This window comes from Orbicella franksi, chromosome 9, assembly GCF_964199315.1.
Source record: "Orbicella franksi chromosome 9, jaOrbFran1.1, whole genome shotgun sequence".
Lineage (NCBI taxonomy): Eukaryota > Metazoa > Cnidaria > Anthozoa > Scleractinia > Merulinidae > Orbicella > Orbicella franksi.
The window spans coordinates 20,835,565-20,860,412 of NC_138153.1; the positions used below are offsets into that span (position 1 = coordinate 20,835,565).

At 39.3% G+C, this 24,848-nt stretch overlaps 2 protein-coding genes across 2 annotated transcripts in view; both read left to right on the forward strand.

Moving 5' to 3' along the window:
• Window positions 1-24,848, forward strand: part of LOC145498010 (uncharacterized) — a 380,464-nt gene that overhangs the window by 22,996 nt on the left and 332,620 nt on the right. The window lies entirely within an intron of this gene.
• Window positions 16,188-19,007, forward strand: LOC145497972 (uncharacterized). Its single transcript, XM_081477845.1, has one exon. The coding sequence runs from the start codon at window positions 17,351-17,353 to the stop codon at window positions 18,323-18,325; it is 975 nt and encodes a 324-aa protein (XP_081333971.1). The 5' UTR covers window positions 16,188-17,350; the 3' UTR covers window positions 18,326-19,007.

Genomic DNA, 24,848 nt, shown 5'->3' on the forward strand with positions numbered 1-24,848 from the left:
TGTGGAATAATGGCAGGTGCACAACAGATCAAAACAGAACTGAGCTTAAACGAGTCCTCGATGAGGAGGATTTTAAAGGCCGCTAAAAGACTTCTGGGTCTGTTAGGATCTCAGCGAATTGTTAAACTTCTTGTAAACAGCGGCTTATGAGACGAAAGATAAATAATATTGATAGATGTTATGAAGCGGGCTTCGGAGAGTTGACATCTGCTTAAGAGAGTGATTTCGTACACTAACATTTTACAGTTTTAACTGCCCCAAAATTTTATTGTATGTTTTTACAGGTGAGACATTGCTCTTTAAGTGGCGGGTAGTTTTGGGATCTCAAGTGATGTACTTTTGGCGATATTTTCCTTTAAACTTCGTCTTTTTTATGGCACTTCATGAGTAGTCCGAAGGGGAAGAAATTTAAAATTCTGTAAAAAAATCAGGTGATGATCAAATTGCCAAAACAGCCTCTCAATGTAACAAGAAACATTTGCTTGTCTCGAATAAAGGGTTTTTATCCGGATTTATATCGTTTTTTTTGTATGGCAAATTGTTAAAAATGTGCCCTAAAATGGCCGCTGAAAGCCCTCTCAGAGTGGCAAAACCAAGATGGTGGACCCAGCGCTAAAATACGAATCAAATTGAACTGAAAGTTATATTTTTGTGAATCACTTATCTAGACCATTCATCTGAGAAAGTTTGAGGAATTTGATTTTTTCAGGTCCAAATGGCCATAGTTGAAATTTACAGAGGGCGACTCTTAAGTGCAAAGTTTCGCAGCAAAGACCCCGGTATTGTTGGGATGTTATGGGCCGTTAACCGCAAAAGTGTCACACAGTTAAGTGCAAAGTTTCGCAGCAAAGATCCCGGCGTTGTTGGGATGTTATAGGCCGTTCACCGTAAAAGTTTCACACAGTTAAGAGCAAAGTTTCGCAGAAAAGATCCCGGCGTTGTTGGGATGTCATAGGCCGTTCACCGTAAAAGTTTCACACAGTTTAGTGCAAAGTTTCGCAGCAAAGACCCCGGCATTGTTGGGATGTTACAGACCGTTCACGCTAAAAGTTTCACACAGTTAAGTGCAAAGTTTCGCAAAGACCCCGGCGTTGTTGGGATGTTATAGGCCGTTCACCGTAAAGGTTTCACACAGTTTAGTGCAAAGTTTCGCAGCAAAGACCCCGGTATTGTTAGGATGTTATAGGCCGTTCACCGTAAAAGTTTCACACAGTTAAGCGCAAAGTTTCACAGCAAAGACCCATCGCAGGGATGTTAAAGCATCATTACTTCTAGAGATTCGTTAACAAAATGTATCAATCAGATCAATGTAACGTCATAAATATACACTGGACGATCAGCATAAAAACATTCACAAACTTAATCTCGTGGTTTCATCAACAAATTTGCTCATCTCCTCTTAGGCACCAGTCCATGATATCGGGTAACGTTTGCAGCATCTTCAGCTGTGCTTCTTATAGTTCACGCGATCAATTTTGCACCTGAAAAATGATACGTCTATAGAAAATTTAACATACTGCACAATCCCTCTTATACCGGCGTCCTCCTCCCCCTCCACACACACACACACACACACACACACACACACACACACACACACACACACACACACACACACACACACACATACATGCATCCAAATACGCATACAGCCACGGACACATAATAATGTACAAAACAGCTGCTGATACTATTGGAGCCCCTGAATGTAAGATCTAGATCAAGAACTATGTTCACAAAAGTAACTCATTCATGAGAGTATTCAATGAAATGTCTTAGATTTTAAGTGATATTACATTGCTGAAAATTACATTCCTTGGGGCAAGTCAAATGAAGCAAAGATTTAACTGTTTAAGAAAACAATAATCGTGGAATGATCAGTTTTTTATCGCTCGTTTCGCCATCAAACTATAACCCAGAAGCGTGAATTCAGTGAATGGTGTGAACTGGTGCCACGCCCCTCCCCTATTTTTTCGTGTGCCATGTTTCGCGCTTTGCCTTAGGCTACATGAACTGAACCGCGCGATAATTGTTCTACGATATAATCACCGTCTGTGCCATCATAAAAAGAAGGACAACAAGGCGAAATGTCTCCATTTCCGGTAACAACGCAGGCATCCAAAATAACTTGGTCTCTGACAGCAACTGAATGTGCGAAAAACACGCGCGTTAAGAGATGGAAACGCATAAGAAATTAAATTACACATTATTGTCCTGGCGCTATCGACACCGAAAGAACGAAATCTGGAATGACATGATTGCCTTCTGGTCTTTTCTGACCTTTGACATTCAATCACAAAGTACAGTACAATTAGCATGGAACTAGATCAATCAGGTGTGTTGGTCAACCTTTCAGGGCAAATTTTCGGCGATACCAAAAGGCAGCAATCAGTAGTCAGCCTTCAGTTATATAAAGAACACGATCGGACTTCAGTAAAGAAACCGATGGAAACAATACTTTCTTGCATCGGGAAAAAATAATCATTTCAATATCTCGTTTTTTCCAAGACGCGGCAAATGTGTTTCAATAGCTCATGTTCGACGCGTTAAAAAGCGGTCATCATCGACTGCAGTACCGGGCTCGGATTTCACTGGTCGTTAAAATTACGGAATTGAAATTACACTTGGAAGTAAGATCACTGGATAAATGGACTGACAACTTAGAAAACCCTTCCAAGTTCGGAGACATATTAGGCTTTTCCTGGTCTTGCTTTTCGCTGAAGCTTCACTTTCCGTTGGGTTTGAAATACAAAACAGTGGCGAATACAGTTTGAAAAACTGCGCCGGCTTTTCCCGAACACATTGCTTAACATTACCAATATTAAATATATAGGCTGATTCAGCTAGTTCAACTCCAAAGTAGTTCTTACCTGAACCTTTGAATTTATCAGTGGAGTCCTGAGAGCTCTCTGGCGGCCAAACCCTCCAACAACTGGTCGGCAAATCCTGACCGCGCTTTAACCGACCGTTGGACACAAAATTATACCGGAACAATGTTTTAGTTACAAAATATTACGAGGTTACCGGAGTCTTACCGGGCCTCAGGCAAGAAAGAGCAAAATGTGAAAAGACTGCACGAACCAAAAAACGTCATTGCCAGATAACCAGTTGTACCTCCCCTAAAGAGGAAGCAAACCGCCAGAAAGAAAAACTCGCCTAAATGGCTCTAAACCACCTCCAGGAACCCAGAGACATCAAAATAACGCAATGCAACCACAAGGTAAGCCATTTTATTCAAATTATTTTCTACACGTAGCATTTAGAGTAATTTTCGAAGCATTCTCATACATTGTCTTATAAACAACTAAAATTGTAACACAATCGCCAACAGCATAATGTCACGTATAAATCGTATTCAACGTCTGGGCCGCCTGTGGTTGTATCTAGGTGACCTGAAAGCAGAACGGACGGTGATTTTCCGCGACCGGATCAACGGTGGTTTAACATACAACTGAACGTGGGAAAAGAGAGCGTCAAGGGAAAAGAAACTGATCTAATTTCACTCTATAAATGACAGAAGTACAGACCTCTATTGTTTGCTGGTAAATAAAACTTTAATAAACAACTAACATTACATCATTCTAAGCATGTTTTCAAGCAAAAGGTCAAGCAGTCAGAGAGTGTCAATTGACACACTTCAGCCATTTCACAGTGATCGCATCCGCAATGTAATTTCCAGCCAGAACTGATTTGTAAAACCACAATGTGAGCTATTTGTATACCAAAAAAAATTTTCCAGCTAGCTAGCTCTCGGTAAGCTAAATTCTCAGCAAGATTCTGTTTATTGCTAAGATTCCCAGCAATCTCAACTTAGTCTGCAGAGCGGATATTTTGCGGAGCGGATCCGACGGATTACTTTATAGTACGCTAGTAACTAATAATGTTTGGTACGTTGATTGGATCCTTCATAGTACGCTAATACGCTAATAATGTTTGGTACGTTGGTCGGATGCTTTATAGTACGCTAGTAACTAATAATGTTTGGTACGTTGATTGGATCCTTCATAGTACGCTAATACGCTAATAATGTTTGGTACGTTGGTCGGATGCTTTATAGTACGCTAGTAACTAATAATGTTTGGTACGTTGATTGGATCCTTCATAGTACGCTAATACGCTAATAATGTTTGGTACGTTGGTCGGATGCTTTATAGTACGCTAGTGACTAATAATGTTTGGTACGTTGATTGGATCCTTTATAGTACGCTAATACGCTAATAATGTTTGGTACGTTGGTCAGATGCTTTATAGTACGCTAGTAACTAATAATGTTTGGTACGTTGATTGAATCCTTTATTGTACGCTAGTACGCTTATAATGTTTGGTACGTTGATCGGATCCTTCATAGTACGCCAATACGCTAATAATGTTTGGTTCGTTGATTGGATCCTTCATAGTACGCTAATACGCTAATAATGTTTGGTACGTTGATTGGATCCTTTAGAGTACGCTAGTACGCTTATGTTTGGTGCTTTGATCAGATGCTTTATAGTACGCTGCTGACATTGGCATTCAATGCTGGCTGCAACTCCTGAATAAACATGGTCTCCTTAATCCTTCAATGGTAGTCAGTCTACCATTGTAAATTTCTACTGCAAATGTTTTCTGTCTAGGTTCCAGACCTCTATTGATACAGTATAAATAGCTTTCCAAAAATTGTAACGGTTACACTTTTGAAAATGTATGTTGACTAGTATACGAAACGTCAAGTTCATAAAATACACGTTTTTGAAATGTTTATCACCGCTGTTTGTTTTATATTTTTAATCAAGCTACGATGGCCGAAGACCAAGAGTTTATATGATTCTTGTTATTAAATTCTTGGAAAGACAGTAGCTGACCATTACTGTTCAGCAGGTCTCGGATGGACTAGACTACGAGTAGTCCCTCTTTCGCTTAGTACGTCGTGCGTGACGCGAAAGACATGTTAATATATAGATTTAGGCCAGCCTAAGAGCGTAGCTCCTGGGCCGGGTTGTTCAGAGCCAAATTAAGCTAACCCAGGAAAAGGTAGAATTTTGATTTGAGTCTTGTAACTTTGCGTTGACGTTTTCTGTATATTGTTTGGCCTTCTGTTTTAAGTTTTAATAATCACTATATACACAAAACAAAGCAGCAAAAACATTTGTATAGAAGAAAAAGTTATAATTCGGTTAACTTTTAATCCTGGGTTGGCGTTAACCGGCTTCCGAACAATCCTGCCCTGTTTTCAACAAGTTAACCTGGGATGAGCTCGCGATCCAATCGAAAAACCAGCACTTGGTCAGCGGTCAACTGTAAAAAACACTCGACCTCGATGAGCTGTAAACTTGAGCCCGCGATATGGTCACGTGATACTGGTCAGCGGATACCTTGTTTTGACAGGTGTCAATTGATCATAATTTGGATGTTCGATATCAAAGAAGTACACGGTAAACCAAGGCTGCACATCTCTGTCAGCCTATTATTTGGAGTATGACCGCCATGTTGCGCGACTCCGTCGTCGTCGTCGCCGTCGCCATCGCCGTCGTGCGTACGCGCCCACGAGCAATACCGCTAGCCATGATAACCATGAGAAAATCAACTGATGGGTTTCTTTTTCTTTCCTATATGAGTATGGGGTTGCACTTGGCGGTCCTTCGGGCCGCCGGTGCTCCGCTATGAGAACTTATATAATAATTAAATGAATGCGCGCGCTGTGATTGGTCAATCAGCTATGGTTTATTGTGTCAGTAAACTCATGGAAATTTCGCGTGTCTTCTGAATTATTATATACTAGTCAAACCTACCGGTACAGGGCCAACGAGCAAATGGAAACTTGCGCAATTTGAACATTACCTATATTTCTTTTCATATTAACGTACCTTTTAAATTTAGGAAGGGTGTTGTTCCTTACCATTTTTGTATGGTATTTAACGTTTACTCGTTATAAATTGTATTACAGTATAAGTAATGAAGAGTAAATACTATAGATTTTTATAGAACTTTTATTGAACAGTGAAAGTTTCATTTTATTCATATTATAACAGCTAACCAAGAAAATAAATTCCCTCTTAGAATGTCCTCAGAGTTTGTAGAGTTATTTGAAGCACATGCGTTTTGTGAACTATGTTTTGTTAAATGTTGCTAAACCTGTCATATGAGAAATACTTCTTACTTGTGCAAGGTTCACAAGATAGTATTGTTTCTTATGGGTAAACTAACAGGTCTCCCAGCCAATTTTTGGAAAATCTCAGCCGCCGGTGCTCCGCTATGAGAACTTATATAATAATTAAATGAATGCGTGCGCTGTGATTGGTCAATCAGCTATGGTTTATTGTGCCAGTAAACTCATGGAAATTTCGCGTGTCTTCTGAATTATTATATAAAAGCAATAGACCACAAGTTTTTATGGTTTATAGGCTGATAAACCACTTGGGATGTTGGAAGAACACTCGAAGAATTCGTAAATCAACTTCCTACGGCTCGTGATTTACGAATTCTTCTCGTGTTCTTCCAACATCCCGCGTGGTTTATCCGCCTATAAACCATAAAAACTTGTGGTGTATTGCTTAAGGTGGCTGAACACAGTTTTTGATACCTGTGTTTCATTCACCTTTTTCTCTAAAACCCTTGATCCCTCGGTCGCCAAAAATGGCAACAAGCAAGGTAACAACACAAACTTTGGTTTTTTGATAGTTAAGCTGACGTATGTGTCGTTGCCATGGCAACATGAATAAATACAAACAGGTCTTTAAAAACGGTTTAGTTTATTTGTAGAAAATCTAGTCATTAGATTTTCTTTATAATTTGCATGCAGCAAGCTTGCAACGATACTCACAAGTTAACACCATTTTGATAATAATTTAACAGAGAGGTCTTTAATTATCCCTTGTTGAAGGTTTACTGAAATATCTAGAATTTCCTTTGTTAAAGTTCAGTTTTTTTTTTCAATACTCCAATTACTTATATCCTAAAGCATTTTCGTGCCAAATTTCGTTAAATTCTAATGAGTGGTTCTCGAGAAAAAGGCGTATTTCCGAGAAAGCAATTTTTCATTCAATCGCAATTTTTTGACTTACTACGCATGCGCTGCATTTAACTGGGTTCTTTTCGGTAACAACGAAAAAGCTGAAAATTGCTGGGTCCTTTGCATCGTTACCTTTTCTAACATATCTTTGTAATAAAAGGTTAAAACCATCAATAGACTGTGTTCAGTTATAGAGAAAAATAGCACAGATAGTGCGGGTTTTGAGTAAATAAAATGATCGCTCTATTGACGGCATGTTTGTTTTTTGTGATCCTTGTGCGCGCGCTGAATCGCATCAGCAAAAGCGCGCGCGAAAACTGTGTTCGGCCACCTTAAGTAGTAACAGTCAACGCAAAACCCACCAAATCGTTCAAACTCGCCATTTTTGAGCCGCAGAAACGACAATACACAACAACTGAGGTAGGTTTACGTTTGGTTTGAGCTTCAACATAGACATTACTCGATATAGGTTTACGATACTAAGACTCTTCAATATTCCCATACATTTCTTTATATTTCGAACATACAAACAGACACGCCGCTTGTATGGTGCTCTGTGCTGAAAGCTGCTTTAAACTGGGAGGTAACAACGAAGCTGCATGTGGCTGTGTGTTTTGCTGCTGAAAACAAATCGGCTGCGAGTCATTTCCACTATGCTATGAAAACTGAAAACGTTGAAATTCGTACAGATTAACGTGGTTGGCCATACTGAAGAATTACAACTGATAACGGTTTGCGACAATTGGGAAAATGTTGAAGCAAGAGCTCTGTACACACGATGCGTGCTTGTGTTGTGAAATCTAATTTTATTGCAGAATTTCAGATTTGATTGACATTGCAACAAAAGAAAAACATTTTTAAGGCCATTGGTTAAGATGTGACCTGCTTCGTGGTAGGATATAGGTCCCTTTGATCTTAAGCTGTCGCGGACATAGTTATGTCTAATATGATCGCGACATAAGGGTCGCACATGTCGCGAGCATGCGATGACAGAATTGTGCGACCCCTCCCTAACTAGTAGACATTGGATAAAATGCAACAATCACTCCAGTCCCGATACATGCGTTCAACAACTGGAAATTTAACCAACACTTTGTCAATGCGACAACCTTCAGGTAGCTTACCTTTTCGTTACACTGTTCTCTACTGGCTTGACAGCGAACTTCTTCAATGCTCTTCTTCAATTCAAGTTCAATTTCACCAATATTTCAGTCCACAGATAAGTTTTAGTTCAGATATTTCAGTGCTCATACAATGCTCATACAATGCTCTGACAGTGCTCATTCAATTCACTTCAAGACAGGTAAAGGTCCGGCCTACACAGCGCTCACAAATACGTAAATTTAATATCGCGTGTACGACTTGCTTGTCGATCTAAAGTTGTATGTATGGACGATATGTTTTTATTATGAGTTTGTCCTTGAACACAAATTTATCCGATACTGGATAAAGCACAATCCACACTCAAAATCTTTGTTTAAAAGCTGAAATTACAGGCTCTCCGCGGATCTTACAAACTGCAAACGACTGCCGCAAAGGACAAGTTTCTCACTCACCGAAGCCAAAGATGGCGAATTTTTGGTGTGTCTTATTTATTAGCTCCCAGAATGCATTTCGCTTCCACCGAGTGATAAATCGTGCGCGACATAAGCGCAGCGCGAAAAAAGTGCGAAATCACTATCCAAAGGAATGCTGCGCGCCAGCATTGGGCGACGACTACGTCCTCGCTTAAAAATTGTTCGGGAGGAAAAAAAGATAAAGCATTAAGACAGGAGCCATAATCGGGGACGGAGACCGTAAGTCTCGGGATTCGCGCGCACCTATGATATGGGACAATTTTTCTATTTTTAGAACAAATTGCGCCATCCTGACGTCATATATCCGCGCGGATTCACGCACATGTCAGGGGCTCTTGCGTGGATGTTGTCAAGTTGCGTGATCAAATGGTGAGAGTTAGAGATTCTCTTGCGTATTTTTCACAGCGATGGCAGGGAATAAGGCAGGGAATACGAACCAGGGCGCTTATATGTAGTTTAATGCTCTGAGCTAACGGAAAAGGTGGGTTTTTCAGGGTCGAAAACAAGACTTCAATCTCGCGCTGGGAATGAATAATAAGATCTGCTCACGCTAGTTGTAAGCTCACGCGTATGCTTAAGAATATAGCAAGAAAACTCTCTACTCTGGTATCGAGTTAATTTGTGAGTTTCTCAGACAATGTTCAATCATAACCAAAACCTGTTTTGATGGTTTCTTATTGTCTCTGCTTGTTTGGTGAGTTTGCAAAGGTTTTTGAAAGGAAAGTCTGACGCGTACAATTAGCTCATTTGCATAGTGCAGCTCGTGCACTTTCAAGTCCGAGTCGGTGTTTTCAATTCTCAACAAATCTTGACAAAGATTTCTTTCGTTATCTTTTGTGTTGAGATGCTGCAACAAATTTCACGAATGCAAAAAAGGCTACTAACATCATGTGTGTTTCTTCAACATAAGCATAGTGAAGTTTTACACTGCGAAAATGAAAATAGACAAGGAGTTTTTATAACTCGATCAACAAAATCGAAATCGTTATTCCAAGTTGATTAAAGAAAGCGTCATCGTAACTTTGCTGATTGTTTCTGCTTTATTCACATATTTTCAGCTTAGCTTTTAATATGTTCTCAAACATTTATCAATCTTAAACATATTTAAAAACTATAGAGCTATTGTCTGAGTTCGATGTACGCTTTCACACGAAAGTGCGGCGGAAGTACAATTTGTCATGTTTACTGACTGTACAAAACACGCATCGGCGGGCGCTCTCATTCATCGACAACAGAGAATTCACTGGATTTTTACACGAATAAAACTGAGCAGTATCTACGGACGTAAAGTTATTAAGCCTTGATGAAACATCAAGCGTTGCTTACAATTCAAGCGAAACTCAAACTAGCAATTATTTTGTTTTACTTTTCGGTCGCGATAGACTTACAAGCGTGTGGCAAGAGGAGCTATGAAACTATGAAGTCCTGAAGCTCTGCTATATCTAAATATATCCAGCTAGTTTTTTGCTGTGTAATGGAAAAGCTGTTAATCTTCAACATATGTGAAATTTAAAGTGGAGTAATGTACAGCTCATGTAAAAGAAGCATCAGTCGGAACACAACTTAGTCAGCGATATATATAAGCTTACAGCGGAACATACCTAAATTCGACACTGTCTTACTTCACTCAAACTGGAGCAGCTTACGGCGAAAATACTTAAGCAAAACTCCAACAGACGTAAACGCGTTGAGTTGTGGGGCAAAAACATGAAACATTTCGGGAATTTCGGACGCCATTTCCCCCGCGCGACATCCGTAAAAATCATCGCAGCATGCACGCGTGCGTGCCGCAGGTGATGGCGCAATTTGTTCTAAAAATAGAATTATTGTCCCATATCATGGGGACAACCCCAATACTTGAAATGGCGCGCGCTTACGGTCTCCGTCCCCGATTATGGCTCCTGATTAAGAGTGATTTAAGTGCGACAAAAGTGCGACGTATGAATCCACAGTCGCAGTTCTGTCGCACTTAATTGAATTGAATTCGACGCGGCAGAAATGCGACGTATGAACTGGGCCTTACATCTTGCAGTGTCTGGGAGCAAAGGTCATTAAAGCAATACTTGAGAAATATATTGATAGATACTGAGAGTGTCGGGCACTTGCACCAATGTAATATATAATTTATGGAAAAAGCACTCAATTATAAACGACATTGACTCAAAACGTTCCTTGAATCGTTGTTTCTGAGGTAATAATTGGCATCCTCGAGTAACGGTTTTGAGCACTCATTAAGAGTGATTTTCTGAGAGTGTCGAGAATCAGAAGACAGTGACGAAAAATCGATTTTTCTTTTATTTCGCCAAAACATACCTTTGGGTGAACTTATTCAAGGAAAAATAGTTTAAAGTTCCAACGATTTATTTTACGGCCAAAATTTAAGGTTACAGTATACCTTCGGGTCGGCAATTTTCTTCAAATTTGGATTTTTGGGTCAAAATAGTGGTCGAAGAATAATCTCTAATTTCTGAAAAAATTTTTTGAAAAAGGCTAAATATTGGCGGAGAAATGGCGGTTTTACGTTTTCACCGGAAGCAAAAGTTTACTTCTTGATTGACAGCCCTATGGCGCGTACGCAATCTAACGAGACGATTTTCGCGGGAATTACCTATATGGATGTCACGAATTGACTACTCAGTTGATCAGCATTGTTTTTCTGACTACCCAGCATTTTTGATATTAGGCGTGTCTCTATTAAGTTATAAGTAAACATAGACCACGTTTAAACCACGGACAGGTTCGAAAAAGCGAAAACAGCGAAGAACGAATGAAAATACATCAATGAGTGAAGAAGCGAAGGTTCGCCACGCGGATGAAGCTATAGTTATCGTATAAGGCGGGCAAATATTTGTGGTAAGAGAAAAGAAAGGTTCTGTAAAAATTTCGGAACTTGACAGCAATAACAGGGATGCTGACAGAGACTCTTCTGATGAGTCCGATATCGACGAATCGTCGGACTCATTGAGACCATTTGAAATATTATCCATGCACAGTTGCCCACACACAGTTGCTCTCCGCGCTGTCTTTTGTTTGTTTCCTTCGTTCAGCCACTCTAGCGTTCGTATCCTTTTTAGTCTTCCCCACTTTGCCAGACCAGCTTCAAGAAAAACCGAGCTACAGAAAAATTATCTCTCTGCCTTCGGTTCCTTGAGCGCATTGCGAAACCCAAGAGTTTTTTAGAGATTCGCGCGTAAATTTCACCAGGAGGTTAACGGTAGTAAAGTTTCCCTGCACTGATTGGCTTAGTTATCTGAGAACCCAGTTGAAGGCGTTTGTGGGCGGAGTTTGTTTGCCAAGCAGAAAATTTTTCTTAGCTCTGTTTTCTCGAATAAATTTTTTCACTTGAAGCAGACACTTTAAAGAGTTATAACTCAGAGGGAATTTGTTCAATTGCTCTTAAATTTGGCCAGTGGCTAGTTTAACATATAAACTACAAAAGCGTGTCTGGGAATTGTTAATTTCGAAATACTTTTTCTTCGAGCGCGATTTTTGTACGATCACTCCACATTTTTTTAATCCTATTTCGAAAATGTTCTGTAACTTTTTACTGCAATCGAATATACCAAAACGCAGACATCTTTTTTAAGCGCTTTGGGCCCTGAAATCGAGGAAAAAATTAAATTGGCGAAAAACGAAATTCGCTTTGACTTGTAGCTTTCGAAAGGTGATTCGGGCGCTCGCATTTAGTGGTCGTGAAAAATTTGACAATTCATTTTCTTTCAAAATTCTTGGTATAGTTTGATAGCCAGCTCCATAAGCTTTAATTTCATATAGGGGTTTAGGTATCTACAGCTTAAACTGCACGCGCTACATCGCTTGCGCGCGAGACACCCCTGAAGGTATACTGTAACCTTAAGGGCCCATTAACCGATTCATGCGCGCGCTCGCGCGCGTTGCTAAGGAGGTAAAATTTCACTTCCGGTCACTTACGTCAGCCTGAGCACGGAAAATAAAAACAACTCAAAAACTTGCAAGTTCGCTTACATTTTAGATGCTTTTCTTTGTGTTTCGCAAAATGCAAAGTAAAAAAAGTACAAGCAAAGACAAAATAGGAGAAAGATAGAAAAACAAGAGCAATAGAAAGAGAAAAACTAACTCCGTGTGGCTTTGTTTGATCTTACCGAAGTGCGCTGGTAATGTAAATTGCGCACGCGCTGATAGGGTAACTTCCAATATATATCGGGCGCACTTCCGGTTTCTTTAAATGCTAAAGGAAACGCAGTTTTTCATTAAATCCAGCCTTTTTCGACGAATGTCGATTACAGCCAACGTTGGCAACATAGCTATGCATTTCTTTTTCGAAATCATGCTTTTTTCAGAAAATTACGAATTTTTCAATATTTTGAAATGCTTTCAAAATCTGACCTTTTAGAAATGAAACAAAATCGATGCATAGCGTAATGAAGATTTAAATTAAAATATTAAATCAATGAAAAAAATCCCGAGAAAGTAATTTCCCTGGGAGCCTTTGCATATTTTCTGTATTAGTCACATGACCATGGGCGTGGCCTGATGACGTCATCACTAGTGTTACTAATCATGAAAAAGTTAAAACACATCAAATAACTCTGAAGTAACTAAAAATGACGAGGTTATATGAGAATAAATTTTCCCTAGCAACGGTTCGAAAAGATCGGTTAATGGGCCCTTAAGGTGGTCTTATACCTAAATTTTTTTTTTTTTTGCAAAACAACTCTGTGGAACAGTGTTGGTATCACGTTAAAGGACTTTGCACTCTGACTTCAAAAATGAGCTTTTCCAGCTCACGTGCCATGATAGTTAATGAATAACTAGCTCCTTAGTGTTAAAAAGTGGTGTTCATTATAAACACGATAACGTAATAATGAATGGTTCGAGAAGTATGGAATTAAGTTCATCCTGTCCATAAGCAAGTTGTCCAGGAGACAAACCTCAGAAAACAGTGTTTTGAGGGGGTTTTTCTCGTGAAATGTTGAAAAAGTGTATTAATATTAACTAATATTAACTATATTAACTAAATAACAGGAAAAAAATTCATAAATTGCAAATTTTGGAGGTTTAATACCTAGATAATTGTGACCTTCATCAATGTTGAAAATTTGACAACATTCGGTTAAAACCCAGTGGAGATATCGTGTGCGAGATATTGATGATCCGTCCATTTGGTCATTTTGAGAAATAAGGCTTTAAAGTTTTACTTCGGTCTCCGAGAGCCCAAATTAGCCCAGGGAACTAGGGGGGGGGGAGGTTAGGGGTAGGGGGAGGGGTATATTTAAAGGTTTTACATAAATGTTTCATTGAACACCCGAATACACACCAGTCATAGAAATGTTATCCAAGTATAAGGAGCGTATAAGATGGTAGAAGAAATAATGTTCAGGACCATGATGCAAAATTCTCATAACTACACATCTTTAAAGCGTTTGTGTAAAGTATCATTAAAATGTATTGAATTGAATCCATTTTGTGAGTACTTTTAGACTGTAAACAATGGTTGCTATGGGTGTTGCTATGTTGAAATATAGCTAGAAGTGTTCAAATTTCTTAATTTACACGTAAATTCAGGAGTAATTAGAGGAAAATCGTTTCAAAATACGATTTACAAATGGACAGGGATGTTGAATCTCCATGTTCCAAAAAAATGGTTTTCTGGAGTAAAATTTATATCTGAGAGTATAAGACCCCCTTAAGAAAGTTCGAAATTTGCATATAATGGCGGTTTTCGCGACTTAAAATGTTCAGAATTTCACGCTTCTTTTCGAAAACAGTGGGGGCGTAAAAACAATCCTATGAAAACAACACTTGGCAAAAATATTATTCATTCTTATACTTTAAAATCGTGTAATAAGTTTCTTGAAGTTTTGTTTGTAGCTTTTTAACGAAGGGTATTTGCACAGCCGCTATTCTAGTCTCTTGGCAAGGAACAAACAAAGGCTAACTTTGACTAGTATAAATGGCCTCTGGTATATATCATTTGGTCAAAATATCTACATTTTAGGAAACCTTGGTTATTGCTTTTTTCACTCGAAAAGTTATAGCTCTGGGAATTAAAATGTTCCCCGTCAGTAGAATAAAATGTTACGGCATGTAAGCGAGTTCAATTTTATGCATATCACAAAGTTATTCTTTGGAATTCAACGGTTTAAAACAGGAAACAACGACTCACCGTTACTTACGTTCCTTCTGCTGCTATAGAAACGATGTTAACTTCCCAGTGTCCTTGTGAGCTGTTCTGTAAAATATTTCCAGTAAAACAGCGAGCATAAATGGCCATAAAATTCGACAAGGTCGACAATGTTTATATTTGAGATGAGACACTGAGTGGCACACGCAGTCCTCGCTGTTTTCATCGTCTTGCTTAGTCGAGAGTCCTTTAAAAATATGATAGAATATACGCCTCAAACCGTGGTAAATTAGTTTCTCATATCCATATGGCTCATGTCGACTCATGAGTAAATAACTCAGTCCCCGTACACTAAATAAACAACTCGAATGACCTCTGAGGTTAGTAGGTCACCTGATATGTCGTTATGTTACTTTTCCCCGGTTTCACATTACACGCGTAACGCCGTATTTAAGGACGTTCGCGCGAAAATTTTCCAGTGGATAGATTTTTTCTTAATTTTTACAGCAGTCAGTTAATGTGTTGCTTGTGTCAGAAATGGAAAAAAATGGGTGTCACCGACCTCGTTTCACAGATAAAGCGTGTAGAACACTACCTGATTTTGAAAATTCAGCATGGTCTACAGGGGTTTATAGTTAAAAATATCGAATGTGAGTCAAAGGAGGCAAACGATCTTATTGGATAGCACCACCGCCTGTGGTTTTTAGCAGCGACTATCCGGGTCAGATCTCCAGACATTGTCAGTTACACGGACTAATATAAATAATGCCCTTGGTGGTGAATGCGTGATTTACAGGCAGGAGATGAACGAGCTGAAAACGCGAATCTCACGCTAAAAAAATAAGCTTTGCTCTCGCTGCTCGTATGTCACCAGCCTTTGCTAACTAAAACGGCACAGCCTGTGTTTCTGTGTTTTAGTTATTTCAGTCACTTATGACGCTCAATTTTGCCGTTATGATTAGGTTTTAAAAGTAGCGCTAATCCACCCCCGCCCCACTCCCAAGAAAAGTACTTTCAAAAGTCGTGACGGCTAATACTCCAGAAAGCAGAATGCAATGTGCATTTGTATTGAGAGGCACTAGCCTGCGAGCAGGCATATATTGGAGAAGAAAAAGTAGGAAAGGAAAAAGGGAATTAGAAGTGCCACCCAAGCCTGTTCGCCGTAAAAGAATCTACCTGGACATACTTAAAAAAGCAGTATTAGCATTAAAACGGATCAACTCTGTGCTGCTGTAACTGAGGATCATGTGTTAAATGTTTGTTTAATTTTTCACACAAAATGCATGCTGCTCTTGACAGATATCGCAATAACTTTATAAGGAAGTGAACATGTTTGATTTGTATTAACAAGCGCATCTTAAAACTATTAAGAGTACAACTTAAACAAGTAAATAATAATTGCCTGACACTTTTTTGGCGCTTTCAACGACACAGGCAACTATTGAACTTTCTCAAGATATGTGATTGTAAAGTTTTACAGTAGTCAGATGAGAAGGAATGTCTTCAAATGTGGCCGGGATAGGAAATTCAACGGTAAATTTGGAAAGAAAATCTTAAGCCTATATAACAGAAATTTCAGATTAGAAAATAAAAGAATGAAACAAATGTAACTAAGCGTTTATTTCCATAGAGTAAGTTTGTCACTTTTGCTAAGCGACACGAAGCGTTACTGAAAGCAGGTAGCTTGCGTTACTTGAATAAATAATACGCAGAATTTAAATCATTATTATCTTCGGCGGTCCAGCTTTTCCTGCAGATAAACGGTTTCTTATTTTTGAGTAATTATCTTTGCGCACGTTTAGATGTTTGCCAAATGTTAGTAAGCGCAAAACTATAAATAACGTCTACATCAAAGAGATCAATCCAGTGTTGAAATTATGTCAGGGTATCATGCATCTATGAACGATATCTTAGAAGTTGACAATTATGTCAAAATGTTGCTTTTTCAAATTTGTTTTTAAATCGAAATGTCTTTAAAGAGATTTTGAATACCGTAATTCAACTAAATGCCGTGATGTTCAATATGGCGACGGGGGAAAAGTAACATAACGACATATCAGGTGACCTCCTGACCTGAGAGGTCATTCGAGTTGCTGATTCAATGTTCGGGGACTGATTTATTTACTCATGAGTCGACATGAGCCATATGGATATGAGAAACTAATTTACTACGGTTTGAAGCGTGTATTCTATCATATTTTTAAAGGACTCTCGACTGAGCAAGACGATGAAAACAGCGAGGACTGCGTGTGCTACTCAGTGTCTTATCTCAAATATAAACATTGCCGACCTTGTCGAATTTTATGGCCATTTATGCTCGCTGTTTTACTGGAAATATTTTACAACAACTCACAAGGACACTGAGAAGTTAAAATCATTTCTATAGCAGCAGAAGGAACGTAAGTAACGGTGAGTCGTTGTTTCCTGTTTTAAACCGTTGAATTCCAAAGAATAACCTTGTGATATGCATAAAATTGAACTCGCTTACATTCTCGCAGACAGAGCCTTTAAAAACAACTGGTTTAATTCCGAGTATGATTTGAACATTTCAAAGCAGGACCTTATTGATCTTTTGGGTGTGGCCACCAAGGGGCAGCTTTTCCAATTTAATGGATCCCTGTAAGAACAGATCGACGGAGTAGCGATGGGGTCCCCCTTGGGCCCTTGCTAGCCAACGTATTCATGTCGTCTATTGAAGAGAAATTAGATGTTGAGGGTAAGCTGCCACCTTACTATCGTCGATATGTTGACGACACACTCACCGTGATGCCCGATTTGTCTACAGCTAGGGACTTTCTCAACACCCTCAACCACGCTCACCCCACCATCAAGTTCACTATGGAGGTCGAAAATGATGGAATGCTTCCCTTTCTCGGTACTCAACTCCTGAACAGAGCGCCCCGTATTGAAACTAAAGTGTTCGTGGAGCCAACAAACAGTGGTCTGCTTCTCCATTACCACAGTCATGTCCATAATAGGTACAAGCGCGGCCTATTGACAAGTATGCTCGATCGCGCACATCGCCTGTCTTCGTCATGGTCCTACTTCACTGAGGAGTGCGAACGACTGAAGTCTGTTTTCTCTAAACTGAAATATCCCAAGCACCTTGTTGACTTCACTGTTAAAACCTTCCTAAATTTAAAGGTCGCTGACCAGCCCTCATTACGGTCCAGATCTACGACAGAAAACACTACTCGGGTTGTCATACCCTTTAAAGACCAGGAGTCTGCTAATATCGTGAAGACGCAGTTAAAAGATCTCAGTGTGAAGCTGCAGACTAGTGTTCAACCGGTGTTTACGAGCCGCAAGATTGCCCAGGAGTTCCCGACAAGCGAACCTAAGCCTCAGCTCATTGATCAACAATGCGTTGTGTATAACTTCAAGTGTAACCAGTGCGATGCTGGTTATGTCGGTTACACCCGTGGCCATCTGTTCGTACACGTTGATGGACATAGAAGCAAGACCTCGTCAGTACGCAAACACTATGATAACAGACACGCAGGCAGGATTCCGGATGACCTTCGCAATTGTTTTAGCGTGTTGAAAAAATGCCACAACAAGTTTGATTGTCTCATTAATGAGATGTTACTCATTAAACAATTACGACCGTGTTTAAATGTACAATCAGACTCAGTTCGCGCTAAGGTCTTTTTCTAACTTATGCAAATTAGTAACTCTGAACTCTTAGTTACTCTTGAAATCGCATATTTAATTAGTTTCCCTTGACAATGGCGCCAAGATGTCGTCGAAACGTCGGATTTGTCTATCGTTAGTTTTTGCCTGTATATGTTTACATGCCGTAACATTTTATTTTACTGACGGGGAACATTTTAATTCCCAGAGCTATAACTTTTCAGGTGAAAAAAATAATATCCAAGGTTTCCTAAAATGTAGATATTTTGACCAAATGATATATACCAGAGGCCATTTATACTAGTCAAAGTTAACCTTTATTTGTTCCTTGCCAAGAGACTAGAATAGCGGCTGTGCAAATACCCTTCGTTAAAAAGCTACAAACAAAACTTCAAGAAACTTATTACACGATTTTAAAGTATAAGAATGAATAATATTTTTGCCAAGTTTTGTTTTCATAGGATTGTTTTTACGCCCCCGCTGTTTTCGTAAAGAAGCGTGAAATTCTGAACATTTTAAGTCGCGAAAACCGCCATTATATGCAAATTTCGAACTTTCTTAAATTTTGGCCGTAAAATAAATCGTTGGAACTTTAAACTATTTTTCCTTGAATAAGTTCACCCAAAGGTATGTTTTGGCGAAATAAAAGAAAAATCGATTTTTCGTGACTGTCTTCTGATTCTCGACACTCTCAGAAAATCACTCTTAATGAGTGCTCAAAACCGTTACTCGAGGATGCCAATTATTACCTCAGAAACAACGATTCAAGGAACGTTTTGAGTCAATGTCGTTTATAATTGAGTGCTTTTTCCATAAATTATATATTACATTGGTGCAAGTGCCCGACACTCTCAGTATCTATCAATATATTTCTCAAGTATTGCTTTAATGACCTTTGCTCCCAGACACTGCAAGATGTAAGGCCCAGTTCATACGTCGCATTTCTGCCGCGTCGAATTCAATTCAATTAAGTGCGACAGAACTGCGACTGTGGATTCATACGTCGCACTTTTGTCGCACTTAATTCAGAATTTATTCTGTCGGGTATGTCGGCCAGCGGAAAATGTTTTAAACATAGAGTATTCAATACGGCGGACGAAAATACCGAGCGACGAAGGACTTTAATTTTGCGAAAAATTGTCCGCCAATGGAACGAGAAGGAGAAGGCTGACAACAGAGCAGCATATGTTGCAATATGTTCAGGTTGCATTGGGTCGAAAATGGCCAAGTTTCTTCTTTTTCTTTGGCGGGAAAACATTTACGCATGCTCATACATTAACATAACGTATGCATTAGATTCGACAGGGCAGAAATTCGACGTCTGAGTCGGTGTCGCATTTCTGTCGGATAATGTGACAAGACCAGTCGAACGTGCGGCAGAAATGCTGCAGCCGATTCAGACGTCGAATTTCTGTCGAATTTAATTCGTTGAATGGAATTCGACACGGTAGAAATGCGACGTATGAACCGGGCCTAAGAATGTTACCATTCCATGTGAAACTTGAACAATTTAAGGTGGTTCCTCAGAAATAAAAGTTGCCAAACAATTTTTTAGAAACTTTCCCTGATGTTTTCTACCAAGCACTGTTTTGAAAAATACAATAAAAAGAATAGGTAACCATGCTCGCTAAAGATATATGATGGGCCAATCTTAACCCATTTATGCCTAACCACGCGCGTTCTTTCATCAGTTCACGTTAAGTTAGGCCCGGTTCATACGTCGCATTTCTGCCGTGTCGAATTCAATTCAATGAATTAAATTCGACAGAAATTCGACGTCTGAATCGGCTGCCGCATTTCTGCCGCACGTTCGACTGGTCCTGTCGCATTATCCGACAGAAATACGACACCGATTCAAACGTCGAATTTCTGCCGTGTCGAATCTAATTCATACATTATGTTAATGTATTGAGCATGCGTAAATTTGGTCCCCTCAAAGAGAAAGAAGGAACTTGGCTATTCTCGTCGACCCAATGCAACCTGAAAATATTGCAAAACAAACTGCTGCATTGTCAGCCTTCTCCTTCTCATTCCATTGGCGGACAATTTTTCGCAAAATTAATGTCCTTCGTCCCTCAGTATCTCCGTCCGCCATATTGAATACTCTGCGTTTAAAACATTTTCCGCTGACCGACATACCCGACAGTATTAATTCTGAATTAAATTCGACACAAGTGCGGGTTAACCGAAGTGAACCGAACACAATGCTGATAATGCAAATTATCAAGACAAAAACCATCAGTCACAAGACGCCGAAGATGTAAGTTAAATTCTGGCTATTGGTAATCATACGGTTTCGAGTTCAATGTGGAATAAATTTGCACAAGTGCAAATTAATTCCAAATTGAATGAGAAAAACCATATGATTACTTATTAATGCATATAAACATGAAAAAATTCGCGTGGAGGAAGTGTCAAAAGATCTTTCTTGAAGCCATTTTTGTGTGGGATTTCCCGCACTTTGTCAACGCCGGCGAAATTTATTTATTTATTTATTTATTTATTTATTTATTTATTTATTTATTTATTTATTTATTTATTTATTTGTCCAGGAGAGCAAAGCGTTTGTCACGTGGTTTCTTCTTGGCGTGTAGACTGGGTTCCACTAGCAAAAGGTTGACTGTTTTTGTGCGGCGGCCATTGGTGTGATTACTCTTACCGGGTGTTGTTTTCTGGCGAATTTTGACTTGTTTTTGAGATTCGGAGGGAGTCTTAGGCCTTAGGTCTTACTGTCTTTAGACACTAGCTGCCGTATTTAGTTTTGACGCGCCATTTATCATAAGGTGGGTAAACATTCGCTTTCTGTATACGCGCGAAATTCTTGGATGAATAAGGAACAATCAATCAATCATACAACAATCATACAGAGTTCCAGTTCTCGGACCGAACTTTCTGCAATTACATATTTAAATTATGTCACATTGAAATTCCGTCGATCAGATGAAAATCCCGACAATTTCTGCGGGAAATGATTCTAGTAAACATTGTGCATGTCGTGCCGCGCAGTCTGCAAGACAATTTACTCTTGATTGATTTCATTACTTTCAACTCCCGTCTATTGCTAAAATCAGCATATTTATATCAACGACCGCAGTTTTACGGACAGATATAACATAATGACAAAGCCCAGTATTTTCCTGTGTATTTATGGTTAGCAAGTTGAGGTCCTCTCGACTGATAAACCATGATTTCTTGATACGTTGCGTGACGGTGCTGTTTCCGTAGACTCACAAGTTTAAAAGGACTAAATATTTGCATTTGCCTTCAAACTTCACGCTAAACATTTTCACATTTACTGGTCATGTTTAACCACAAAAGCTTATTTTTAAAAGTATAATTTACATACAGTTTTCTCAGCTGGAAGCACGAATATTAGCTGTCATTTGCAACCGGAGCTGATTTATCGTGAACAAACTCCGTGCAACCAGCGACCGATTCTAATATTTCCGCTTATGAATAAAAGTAGACAACATTTCTATTACCGTTCCGTGGTTCAGGCTTACTCTTATGGCTTTAGAGTACTTTTCCAAACAATTTCGACTGGATACAGCCTGAACTTTTTATGAGGGGTGGGGGGGGGGGGGAGCGTCTGCTAAGGCTAACTGAACTATTTGTCTCCACTGGAACTAATCAACAAATCCCAGGACAAGTATAGCCAATGAAATAAAGCTGTTCCCACAGTAAACATCCTCAAGCCAACGCGATTCAAAAGTTCGGGAACATTAATCGTCCCAGTTATGTAGAACGTCATCTGGCATCCCGACGAAACAGGGATGTTAGTAAAACTGGTAACGGAGAACGGGGAACGGGGAACGGGGAACGGGGAACCGGGAACGGGAGTCTGGGAACGAGTGTACAGCGGTAACCCGCCTAAGAATTCAACATGGCGGACAAAGGAAAAGAAAAGGGAACAATTTGGGGAAATGTAAGGAAGTGTTACGGTTGTAAACTTTAGTTTCTACCGGCTGTGCCTCAGAGTCCAATATGGTACTGAGATAAACAAAGCATGAAATAACGCCTGGGGAGAAAATCGAATCGGTTTTATCACATGCTACCCCAATCGGTCAGTACAAAATGCAGACTGCATTTATCCATAGCGCATCAACTTTATTTGACAGAAATCCCACACAAGTTCGCATTGCGGACCTATTTTTCTCATTCGAGAAAACTTTTTTCAAAGTTTCCGTACAAAATTTTTCGGCATTATTTTACGTGATATCATTGCCTTAGAAAATTTCCTACTGTCTTTCAGCCAATCGTAATCCAGAATTACGAAGTGTAATTTGCACTAGTGTTACACCTTTTGCACTGGTGTTACACTTTTTGCACTGGTGTTACACTTGAACTGCACTGCTCTCAGCCAATCGGAATCGAGTAATTTTTTCATGTATATTATTGTCAACGAAACACCACACAACTCCGAATCGTAAATATGCTAACGAACATTTCATAGTTATTAGGTTTTTTTTAAGTTGTGCCGAAAACTGTTCACTCACCTTGCAAGGTTAACCACGAAGAACCACGAAGAACCACAAAGTGAAGGGAAGTAACAAAATTTGACCAGCTACAACGTTCGCTTGCAAACTCGATAAGAAAATGCTCAACCAGCGAATGAACGTGAGGCCGAGCGTGAGCGAGCGAGAGATGTTATATAGTCGCTTTGGTAAGTCCGCTGTATCCAACAACCCGTGATTTGATTGGCGCGAAATTCAGATTTGCCGCGTTTTTTGGACGCGACTCTACAACTAATATTTATGAACTCGAGATTTCTATTTTAAAAACAATAGAGTGTTTCTGTCAAGGAGCTATCGGCTGATAGTTGCCCCGTGGAAATTTGACGTTCTTGAAACAAATATTTGCCCGAGAAGCGAAATATACTAATTTTAAAAACATCAAATTTCCAAGGGGTAACTATCAGACCGATGGTTCTGAAACATAAACACTCTATTGTCTTTATTCACCGCTAAATTTTCTTCCTCGCGCCAATTCAAAAATCATATTGAATTATTTTCGACTTTTTTAGATGAAAGCTTTGAAAAGCCAAATGTAAAATTTGAAAAAGAAAACAGACAGAAACCCAGTTATGGCAATTTCAATTGTTTATTTTCTATAAGCCAGCTTGTTTATAGAAAAATTTCACGGACGAGTACTATCCATCCGGGTATTTTCCTCGGACGGGCGAGTTTAAGCATGACGTTTACGACACACGGCAAACGGCAAAGATTACCTCTTATTTTTTACTCTTTTTTTGTAATCCTTAGATAAATCCACAAAAATAGGAAAATTTCTCCTACTATTCACCGCAAATACAAATATTTTCAATCTGATGCACAGACAGCTGAAGACAGACGGCAAAAGTTTCATTTTTGCCGGTTGCCGTAACGTCATGTTTCATCTCTCTAGCGGATGAACACTTTCGCGTCACTTGATCAATCTAAACCAATAGGAATCGGAGAAATTTAGTGGTGAACTATGAGTAAACAATAGCCTCCATTTGGCGCTGAAATATGCTCGGACGTTATCTGTTCCAAGAAACGAACAGTTTCCCGAGAGCGTAGCTCGAGGAAAACTGTGATCTTTGAGTACTTTAGTTGCTATAGTGATTAGTCACTATAGTAACCAATTCAAGAGACTGACCTTGTAAAAATGTGGAGGTAATATTTCAAAATGACTATTAAAAGTTCTTATTCAAATGAAACTTGTACTTTTGTGGGAAATTGTAATGGTTATGATTAATTGGTAACAGGACATCATGCCGTCCAGTTCAGTCCGTAATCATCCGATTTTGTTAATCACTCGTATGCTTACAGACCTAATTGGACTCCACTTAGTCCTAATATATAGATTTAGCCAAGCCTAAAACTGGAGCTTCTGAGCCGGGTTGTTCAAAGCCCGATTATAAGCGAGAAATTTGTTTAAGTTTTGTAATTTTGCGGGGAGGTTCTGTATATTGTTTAGCCTTCTATTTGAGTTTGAATAATTTCAAACTACACGAAACAAAAGCAGTGGAAAACATTTGTATACAAGAAAAATTTATACTTCGGTTAACACATTTTGAAAAATTGAGGTAATTCCTCAGAATTGGATTGTGCATCTCCACTACACAAGATTTTAGTGTCATTAGCGCGTGCGCATGAGCGCATGCAAATACAAAGTATCAAGAGATTTCCTTCAAGTAGCGCTCGACAGCAAATTGAATGAATGAAGTATTTATGGGAAATGCTAGGTTTCTCCTAAATGAGCATGATGACCTATATTTTCGATTACATATTAGAAAACAGCCCTAAGAAAATACGCGCGCTGATTGGCTAAAAATCGTCTTTCTGTTAAAGTGCACCTAACCCCAATTTTTTTTTTTTCGCTAAAACGAATCTAGGCTTTATTTGAAGCATTTGGGCGAAGAAATTTTTGAATTTGGTTGAATCCTCGATTTTCTATGCCCTTTCAAAGTCGCGCTTGAAGTGTTTCACGACCGCGTTTTAGGGAGTCTGGGGCGGCGGTTCCTGATGACGTCTACCCAGGAACCAAACACAATGGCGCCTCAGTC

Bases quoted from the DNA above. Each gene is read 5' to 3' on its own strand.
- LOC145497972 (XM_081477845.1), top strand. From the start codon at position 17,351: ATGTCGTCTATTGAAGAGAAATTAGATGTTGAGGGTAAGCTGCCACCT.